Source organism: Hemiscyllium ocellatum, chromosome 37, assembly GCF_020745735.1.
Source record: "Hemiscyllium ocellatum isolate sHemOce1 chromosome 37, sHemOce1.pat.X.cur, whole genome shotgun sequence".
Taxonomy (NCBI): Eukaryota; Metazoa; Chordata; class Chondrichthyes; order Orectolobiformes; family Hemiscylliidae; genus Hemiscyllium; species Hemiscyllium ocellatum.
The window spans coordinates 22892294-22902961 of record NC_083437.1 but is presented as its reverse complement, the minus strand read 5'-3'; the positions used below and the strand labels follow the sequence as shown (position 1 = coordinate 22902961).

Genomic DNA, 10668 nt, shown 5'->3' with positions numbered 1-10668 from the left:
GTCCTAATTGGTTATCGTTTTCTTCGATAACCAAGTTACAATGTAAGACTCCCATCATTGCACTGGTTGAGATTGGTTAAATTGTATTTGTATTTCAGGAGCCTAGATTTTAATCTAGTCAGGAATGCAGATAAACTGGTGGTGGTGTCCATATGGGAGGTATGGCACAAAGACCTGACTGTAACTAACATGGCTCATCAGCATGGTGTTGACGAATATGGCCAGAAGGTTAGCTCATAAACTCAGGTAAACTGCTACCAACAACAAAGAACAACACACACACATACACACACACGAATGAAATTCTGAGTGAATTCCTGAGGTAGAAGAAATATAAGATTTCCCTATGGGACCTGCACAAATGCTTCTCTGTCTGACCTTGGTTCTATTTTCTGATCGTTGTTTTTGCTTAGCTTGATCATTTTTATCAGTTTTTCGCATTTTGTTAAGAGGAAAATGGAATTTGTGACAACTGAAGCTTGTAATTAAACAGCCTCCACAAATCTAGAGAGAACATTGTATAAACATTTTACTTTATTAACTACTGATCCCTTATTCAGAGCAGAGGTTAAAATGACACATAATGTCAATGGATCTGTATATTCAAAATAACACTCAGCTAGACTGGGGAAAGGAATTGGCAGTTTCCATGTTTCATTTAACTGCAAGGGAGAGAAATCTGACCTGTATTACCTCAAGTTTAGTTCTATAGAATTATACAGGGCACCATATATGATCAATTTGAATGATTACAGAATTAATTAAAAGAAGAATACATAATATCATAAAACTAAATTTGAACATTTACCCTCTTTCCTGGTTACACCTCCCCATCTCCACCTTCCCTCTTCCATTTTCATCTTGATTATCTTTTATTTGGAAGAGTTTGCTTCTTGTTGAAGGTAGTCACATGAGTATTGGTCACTGTCTTATATTTCATCAGGATAGGCACTCCTTCCAGGAACTGAACAGTGTATGTCAGCAGGCTTTCTGATCATGGCAGCATCACAACTGGGACAATTCTACTTTTACCTGTCATTCATACATGCAGTTTCCAACAGGAGGCATTGAATAGTGCTCAGAAATGGAAACCTTAATCAACTTTTTCTCCTTTCCCTGATTCAGATGCCCTGGGCACCCCACATCCACCCAAACTAGGATCAGCGCAGCCACTACAAAATCATGATAAAGGCTGGAATATTTGAAATCTTCCCATACCACATATAAACTTTGCCCATCAAATCAGAAATTCAGTGTCTCAGTCTGTTCCAAACACAAATCACATTTTCAGTGCTCTTTACATATCAGAAATACACATTCATTATGCATATTATCTTGACAAGATTTGCATTTTCTTCTGAAATGATGAGTGGGTGTAGTGTTTTAATTTGTCTCTTTGCTTTTCTGTCCACGTCTGCCTTTTTGATCTACTTATGTTTCTGTCTGTGCATGTGTGGGTGTGTCTGCCATTCTCCTTAGCTGTCCGCTTAAATGTGCCTTTTTCTTTCTGTGTTGTGTGCCACATTGCACGCGCGCCTCTGTCTCTCTCTCTCTCTCAGTCTCTTTTCTCTCCTACATTGCAATATCTTTAATGACCTGCAAATTAACTGAAAGGAGGATTTTGAAAAAAATGTTTGAGATTTATAAACTGTAATTTTATATACAAACAGTTATAAGTTTGAAATGGCTACACACAGGGATTTCTGCAGTACAAAAAACAGACTTGTTAATAACAGACATCGTGAATCGAACACTGATCACCAAATTCTAATTATACTTGATGGATCTTGATGAGCTATATATTAGTATTTGATTGGGGTTCCTGCTTAATTTCTATAACAAATTGCATACTTTAAAGACTTTCCCGTTAAATAAGTCTGCGAGGATTTTATTTTAGAAAATGTTATATTTTGATTTTTCTCTCTAGAGCTCAACAAATAAAACAAAAATTTTATCCCACAATCTGCTTTTTTTTCCTTCTTGTATTCAAGTCTACTCTTCCTCAGTGCCAGTTTTGAGAGCAACTTGCTCGTCATGATGAACAATCTGAGGGGATCCAACTGTATCCACGGGAGAAGCTTCTTCCTCATTTAGAATTGCATTAAAAATTTGGGAATCTTGGTGGTGTTCCTTTCCACATGCCTGGCAACTGCAGTGTACAATTTTCTCCACTAGTTTGTCCACTCTGGGCATTTCCTCATTGCCTGGACACTCCAACATGACCTGGAACACAAACCGTGAATATGTTTAAGGATTTTCTTCCTCAATTGCTATTTGGGAACCATGTTGAACAGCCCGAGACGAGAAAGGACAAATAAAGGAAATGATTCAGCATGCAATGACTCAGTACTCTCAACCTTGGTTTTAAAAGGCTGTAGATTGCAGGAGAGTGGAAGTAGTTCCACATTTTTAAGTCCTGGGAAAGACTGATTTCCAGTAGCATGATGATTCTTTATTTCAGGATAATGAAACTGCAGGAAAGAGAATGAGGGTCTGGTGTGATTAAAACATATTTTTCGTGGGATGTGGTCACACCACCTATGCCGAAATTTATTGTCCATTTCTGCACTTGAGAAGGTGATAGTGATGTGCCTTCTTGAACCACTGCAGTTCTTGTGGTATAGGTACACCTGTGGTACTGTTAAGAAGAGACTTCCAGGATTTTGACCCATCAACTGTGAACGGTCGGCGATATACTTCAAAGCCAAGAGAGTGGGTAGTTTGGAAATAAAAATGTAAATGGTATTGTGTCCATTTATCTATTACCTTTGTGTTGCCAGCTGGTGGGGGTCGTGGGTTTACATAAGAACCTAAGAACTAGGAGCAGGAGTAGGTTGTCCAGCCCTTTGAGCCTACTCCGCCATACAATAAGATCATGACTGACCTTTTTGTGGACTCAGATCCACTTACCCACACTCTCACTGTATCCCTTAATTCCTTTATTTTTCAAAACAATATCTACCTTAGCTTTAAAAATGTTTACTAAAGTAGTGTCAACTACTTCCCTGGGCAAGGAATTCCACAGATCAACAGCATTCTGGGGTTGGAACATAGAGGTGTACAGCACGGAAACAGACCCTTCGGTCCATGCTGACCAAATGTCCCAACCCAATCTAATCCCACCTGCCAGCACCCGGCCCATATCCCTCCAAACCCTTCCTATTCATATACCCATCCAGATGCCTCTTAAATGTTGCAATTGTACCAGCCTCCACCACATACCACTACTGCAGCCTTTCTCTTGGACAGACTTAAAACAACAATTAACTTATCTGATTCTGTGCTGTGAACTTTGCCCAACAGTTCCTCCAAGATTAGTTGTGAATTTCACTGTTTGTTAATTGTCCCAGGTGCACTCCGATGTCCAGCGATACACTAATTCAAACAGCAAAGGCGGTAACTGTGCAGGTTCTCTCTCTCTCCTGCACTGTCCTCACTATGTGCTTCCTTTGTCTGCATGCTGTCAAACAAACCGGGACGTGTTGCTGCAGTGCAGCCTGTAGATGGTACACAGTGCAGCCGCTAGGGGGGGTGGTACACAGTGCAGCCGCTGGGGGGTGGTACACAGTGCAGCCGCTGGGGGGGGTGGTACACAGTGCAGCCGCTAGGGGGGGTGGTACACAGTGCAGCTGCTGGGGGGGTGGTACACAGTGCAGCCGCTGGGGGGGGGTGGTACACAGTGCAGCAGCTGGGGGGTGGTACACAGTGCAGCCGCTAGGGGGGGTGGTACACAGTGCAGCCGCTGGGGGGTGGTACACAGTGCAGCCGCTGGGGGTGGTACACAGTGCAGCCGCGGGGGGGTGGTACACAGTGCAGCCGCTGGGGGGTGGTACACAGTGCAGCCGCTGGGGGTGGTACACAGTGCAGCCGCTGGGGGGTGGTACACAGTGCAGCCGCTAGGGGGGGTGGTACACAGTGCAGCCGCTGGGGGGTGGTACACAGTGCAGCCGCTGGGGGGTGGTACACAGTGCAGCCGCTGGGGGGGTGGTACACAGTGCAGCCGCTGGGGGTGGTACACAGTGCAGCTGCTGGGGGGGTGGTACACAGTGCAGCTGCTGGGGGGGTGGTACACAGTGCAGCTGCTGGGGGGGGTGGTACACAGTGCAGCCGCTGGGGGGTGGTACACAGTGCAGCCACTTGGGGGGTGGTACACAGTGCAGCCGCTGGGGGAGGGGGGGGGTGACACACAGTGCAGCTGCTGCTGGGGGTGGAGAATGCAAATATTTAAAGTGGTGGATGAGACGACAATCAAGTTGCTGGGTCAAAATCTACTAATCCCCTCCTGAATGGCATCGTAGGTCAACCCACATCAAATGGATTGCAGTGATTCTAGAAGGCAGCTCACTACTACCACCTTCTCAAGGACAAATAGAGACAGGCAACAAATGCTGGACCAGCCAGTGATGCTCACATCCCTCAAATGAATAAAGAAAATCAAGAGGATCACTTTGTCTTGGGTGATGTGGGCATCTTGAGAGTTATTCGAACCACACTCGATGTGAGATCTTTTTGGCAAGCTACTGATTTGTTCATTGTAGATGGTAGGCAGATTTTTGGAAATCAGGAGTTACTCACCATTGAGTTCCCAGTCAGTGTATTGATATGGCTGATCCAATACAGCCTTGGATTGGGGTTGGGTACTTGGAGGAACAACAGGGGGATAATATAAGATGGGCAAGGACCAAAATGATAGACAGATATAGGAAAGCATCCAATGCAGAAAATCTAACTGAAATTACTTTGTGATCGAGAGAAGAGACTAACAGGAAGGATGAATTGCATGTCATTAGACCAGGAGGCTGTATGAAATCAGATGGGTAGTCAAACAGTTACTTACAATTTCCCACATAGACTGTGCTGGCATGCAGGAGTCACAGTGAACAAGGGATTCAGTGGACTGAGGAAAAGTATTGGGTACGCTGTAGCTGAAACACTGGCCAAGGCATGCTCTGCAGGAGACAATGAAACAGAGCAGATTATTAATCACTGAAACTGTTCATATAGAGCAGATGTTTTTTTTTTGGCTGAAATAAAACTAGATCTAAAATGCTATCATCAGAGATACCATTCAATTAAGCCTGGCATAAAGTTGATCACATTTTATTTGTTTCAACCCAACTGAACAACATTGGAAAGCTAATGAAAAATGTTATTTATAATATTTACTGAGTGAATGAGTCACTCACAGATGCTCAAAAAATGAATATAGACCACCAAATATCAGAATCCCACAGAGAAATAAGAGCCACAAGTCTTGAAAAGAGCTCTGAGGCCCCTAAATTTGGTGTGATGTTCTAATTATGGTTCTTACACATTATAGTTCTGGGAAGACAGCAATTCACCATTGCATCGCTGGGTACTGAACTGCTCATTCATGCATGAAATAAGCCGAGAGAACAGAAAAATGGCCTGTGCTTGCTATGTGCCCAGCCTAATGGAGGACAGATGTACCACATCCATCACCAGAGCAGCCATTGGAGATTCAGCTGCTGAGTTAAACTTCCAAACAGCTCAGGAATCAACAACACAGTGTTTAAATGTTTTCCAGCCACTCACCCTTGCTGCCATCTGGCTGGGTAGTATCAAGTCACTGCAGGAACAGATGAGATCTTTTCATAGCAGATTGTGTTATTTTGTTGCAAACTGACTTGAGCAACAGTTTTAGGAACAATGTCAAACTCAACACCATCTTTCATCTATTTCCAAGTCTCCACTTATTGGAAGTTGAGATTAATCTCTGGCTAATATATAGCCTTTAATCCTGACAGCAAATCAGTTCAAAGAATTTAATTTTTTATGTCGCTTTACAAAGACATATTTAAATAACAGTTTATAGGAACAACAGAAAGCTAGTAAGCCCAACAAGCTTATCCCTTTTGTACTACCCATCTTCTGTTTATATCCATATATCTCTCCTCTGTAGAAAACTCTTTTTTGGTGGCACGGTGGTTAGCACTGCTACCTCACAGCACCAGGGACCTGGGTTCGATTCCAGCCTTCGGCCACTGTCTGTGTGAAGTTTGCTCATTCTCCCCATGTCTGCATGGGTTTCCTCCCATGGTCCAATGATGCACAGGTTAGGTGGGCTTGCCATGCTAAAAAGAAGATTGCCCCGTAGTGTGCAGGGATATGCAGGTTAGGTGGGTTAGCCATGGTCAAGACATGTCAGCCCGAAATTGCCAAATTCATGAAATCATACCATGATCAAACATTCGCCATGCCAAGATATTCAAGTACAGCTGTAATTTACCCAGCAATGTGGAAACTTATTTAGATATGACCAGTCTTCTGAATGCAGAACAAATCATATCCGGCCAATTACAGTTCCATCAATATAATCTTGATCATCAGCATTGTAATGGAAGGTATCACTGACAGGTATCAAGTGGCACTGATTGACTCTTCCTTTACTGATATTCAGTTTAGCTTTGGTCATTACAGTCAAACATGGACAAAAAGGCTGAACTCCAGAGGTGAGATGAGAGTGACTACCACTGTCATCAGGGCAGTATTTATTTAACTGAGTGTAGCATTCAAGAACCCTAGCACAGCAGAAGTCAAAACAAATCGGGGGAGACTGCCCATTGGGTAGAGGTATAACTAGCACAAAGGAAGATGGGTTGTGGTTGTTGAAAGTCAATCATTTCAGTCCCAGGACATCTCTGCAGGAGTGCCTCAGGAAAGTGTTCTAGGCCCAACCATCTTCAGCTCCTTCATCAATGACATTCTTTCCATCATAAAGTGAAAAGTGGGAATATTTACAGATGATTGCACAATGTTCAGCACCATTCCTGACTCCCTGGGGACTGAAGCAGCCTATACCAATATGCAGCTGATAAGTGGCTGGTAACACTTTGGCTACATAAGTACCAAGCATTGACCATCTCCAAACAATAACAATGTAACCATCGCTACTTGGTGTTCAATGGCATTGTTATCACTGAATCTTCCAGAATCAACATCCTGAGGGTTACCAATGACCAGACACTTAATTAGACCAGTCAAATAAATCCTGTTGCTACAAGAGCATGTCAGAGGATAGGAGTCCTGAATATTTGGCTCACTTCCAGATTTCTAGATGCCATCTAGAAGCACAAAGATAGCACATGCATTGGAATACCACCAGCTGCAAGTTGTCCTCCAAGGCAGACACCATCCTAACTTGGAACTATATCACCTTCACAGTTGTCATGTCAAAATTCTGGAATTTCATTCCTAATAGAATGGTAGGTAGAGCCACACCAAGTGGACTGCAGAAGTTCAAGAAGGTAGCTCACCACCACCTTCTCAACAGAAATTAGGGATTGGTAATAAATTCCAGCACTGCGAATGGTGTTCACAATAACAACTGTTGTAGGATCAAATGGATGAGCAACTGGAGAAAAAGATTGATAGGGGAGTAAATGAGACATTGTGGATATGATATTTTCTAGACATTGAGGATTATCCAGATGACTTCAATTTGAAAGCCCACTATATTCTGATATTTCCACTTAACTTTAAAAAAAAGGCCTGGAAAGCTACTTTAGCACTTGTTTTTATACCTACCTGTTCTGGATGGACTTTGACTCACATCCAGTGTGGCCAACTATCTGAGTGATGTTCTTTGCTTCACACCAGGCACTTTTATCAGGAAACAGTGCCAGTTTATTGATGGGTGGAGGTGCTGCAAAAACTAGAGTTGGAAGCAGAATGCCCAAAATGGACCAACACATCATCATCAACGGCTCCACCATAGTCCTAGAAAGAAAAAATGTCAATTGACAATGAGTTAACAACATCTCAATTCACAGATGCACCCACATAAAACAGGGGACTGGATAATGAGATATATGAAGCCTTCCCCAACAGTTTCATCCATGGGTTATGCCTTTTTTCCTCTCTCTCTCTCTTTCCCTCTCTCTCTCTTCCCACTTCCTTTCTCCTTACTCACTGGTTAGCACTGCTGCCACACAGCTCCAGAGTCCCAAGTTCGATTCCAGCCTCGGGCAACTGTTTGTGTTTCTACACATTCTCCCTGTGTCTGCATGGATTTCCTCCAGGTACTCCAGTTTCCTCCCACAGTCCAAAGATGTGCAGGTCAGATGAATTGGCCATGCTAAATTGCCCATAGTGTTAGGTGCATTAGTCAGAGGGAAATGTGTCTGGGTGGGTTACTCTTCGGAGAGTCAGTGTGGACTGTTTCCACACTGTAGGGAATCTAATCTAATCTAATCTAAATCTACGAATTAGCTCTGATTTCTTCCATTTAGTTTTCAATGTCAGGGGCACAGCCATGAATAAACAGATCGTACATTCAGCAAGAATAAATTTCAGAGCGCAAACTTCAAGTAATTTCAGAAGCAGAAAGGCCAAAGTATTTGGTGTGATGAGGTACTTTCCCCAATATCACAAACTTCTGGACTAAGGGACGTGGGCTTGGCCTGTTTTAGTGCATTTTCTGATTTGCAACAAACTCTTTACAATGAATATACAAGTTGTTGATATCCCTCTAAATCAGCACATTACAGATAGATTCAGTTGGAATGATGTTACTCTCATGACTCTTGAGTATAGAATATCAAATAGACCATTCATGCTGTTGGAAACAAACCAGCAAAATCAGGCAGGTAAAGTCAATTGGAATGGGTTAAACATCTTCTGGACCTATAAATGTGGCAGATCCATTCTGGCTTTTGGGATTTAAAAAGAGACACTGTGGAACACATCAGCCTCCCATCATCCAAGGGATATGCTGCAGCAGCATTAGCATTTAAATTACAGAGTAATAAAGCAGTAATCTCTTTTTTTCTCACTCTAATCCATTACAAAAATGACTTTGATTTAAGCATTATTGGATAATTCCTCCTTAGTTTTCAAAGTTGTCAAAAACTCATTTAAAAATTATAATTTCTGATGATCCTTACTGAACTTTTACAAAGGGAAGGGAGGCATGAGATAATGGAGGACTTTCCAAATCTGACCAAGGTAGTTTTTTGACTGCTAGTTCTTCAATGTTCAATGGGTTTCATTATCACAAAATAAAGTGTTGTAAGAGGTTCTAATTTGCATGTTGTAATAGCACACCCTCATTAAGTTAGTTCCTAAGGCTGTTAGCTCACCATTTTACCTTATTCTCATTTTTGTACCTGGATCTTTACAAGATAAATACTAATCAAAAAAGCATCAGCCCACCTCATCTCTACAGTCTCTGCCTCCTTTAAATTAATCCAGGTTTTTCTCTGAATGAGGAATGTTGATTACTATGATTATTGATGTTATTATCTGTCTATAATTTTCCAGTTTGAAACTGTTCATGTCTTGAGATTCCGTTCTTTTACCATATAACCCAAGTATTTAGGAGTATTTAAATTAATTGTTAACTGAAAACTAGCTTCCCAGGGATTACATTCCCCTGAACATCAGCGTGCTGGGAATGTAAAATTAGACAGAATCAAAGACTCTATCCTTAATGGTGCTTCCTATGCACTAAATCAACTCAACTTTAACTCGTGGAGTGTCGTTGAAAACATTCCAGTAAACGTTCACGTGTGATTTGTGAAATGGTTGCATTTATGTGAAGTCAGACAAGATTTCTGTCTGCAATCTAAGCCCGAGGCGATACGGAATCAGGTTTAATTGGCAGGTCAATAGGGTTAATCCCCAAGCACAAAGAGCTAGGAGAGGGTCATAGGTCAAAACTTTGGCCTCCTGTCAGGCCAAGAAAGAAAACATTGGTTCTTCAAAGGTGTGAGTCAAACCTAAGATATAGAGTGAGAGTTCTTTGCTTAAGGTACAGCAAGTTTCAGGAAATTACTAGTCTTAAAATTAGGGACAACATTGCATTTATCACTATTTTCTGTCGTACAGTGCTTTGCCTAAAAGTTAAAATTCAGTGTAAAAATTTCTCCTGTTCCTATCTGTACACAAATTTTGATTTGTAACAAAACCCATCCTTCAAAGGTGATTCAGCCCCTATCAGATGTTAGCTCAACTTTGTGAGAAACACATGTATGCGAGGTTACAATAATTACAAAATATGGGATTTTGTTATTACCATCTCACAGGTCTTGCTCTTAAAAGGCTAGCCTTCAGCCAGTAAAGGTAAACTTTCAATGATAAAGGGTGTAAGGTCCACTTACTGATTGGAATTGATGCTGAACTTGGATAGATTATTGGTGAACAAATAACATTTAAACTGTCCACTGTCCAATTCTCATCATTTACTTTGAATTAGGGCACTGACTCTCACCTGCACCCTTCTGTGCACCCTCCTACTCCCTTTAAATGGGCTGGCAGCTTAGTGAATTTCCAGAATGCTACACCATCCAATCTGTGCACTTTTGGAGTCAATGTTTCCAGATAATAGAATAGATTATAGGATTTCCATCACTTGTCTTTAATTAGAAAAGAACATTTTATCAGAGTCTTCTCAAGCTTGCAAATGCTGATAGGGTGAATTTTGAAACCCCACCCCACTCACAATACAACCAAAACACAGTATAACTGGTAGCAGCCTTACACTAACCAGCTGTGTCTCTTGCTGGTCAAGCCCTGCGCTCAGCAGATTATAAACAGCTGAACATGCAAAAGAAAGAACAGCATATGGATGTGGAACATGACAGATCATGAATCACTGTTCATTTCTCTCTAGTGATTCCGTCGTTGAATCTGTTCAACATAACCAGT

The 10668-nt window shown here is 41.9% G+C and overlaps 1 protein-coding gene across 4 annotated transcripts in view; it reads right to left on the bottom strand.

Moving 5' to 3' along the window:
- Positions 1-516: 516 nt before the first annotated feature.
- Positions 517-10668, bottom strand: part of nbl1 (NBL1, DAN family BMP antagonist) — a 36467-nt gene continuing 26315 nt past the window's right edge. For all 4 annotated transcript variants that reach the window (XM_060852268.1, XM_060852267.1, XM_060852269.1 and 1 more), the window contains 3 exons: positions 7549-7740; positions 4838-4949; positions 517-2223 (listed from right to left, as the gene is read on the bottom strand). In XM_060852268.1, the coding sequence (XP_060708251.1) occupies positions 1993-2223; positions 4838-4949; positions 7549-7736 (531 nt within the window). In that variant the 5' untranslated portion in view covers positions 7737-7740 and the 3' untranslated portion in view covers positions 517-1992. The remainder of the gene's footprint in view (positions 2224-4837; positions 4950-7548; positions 7741-10668) is intronic.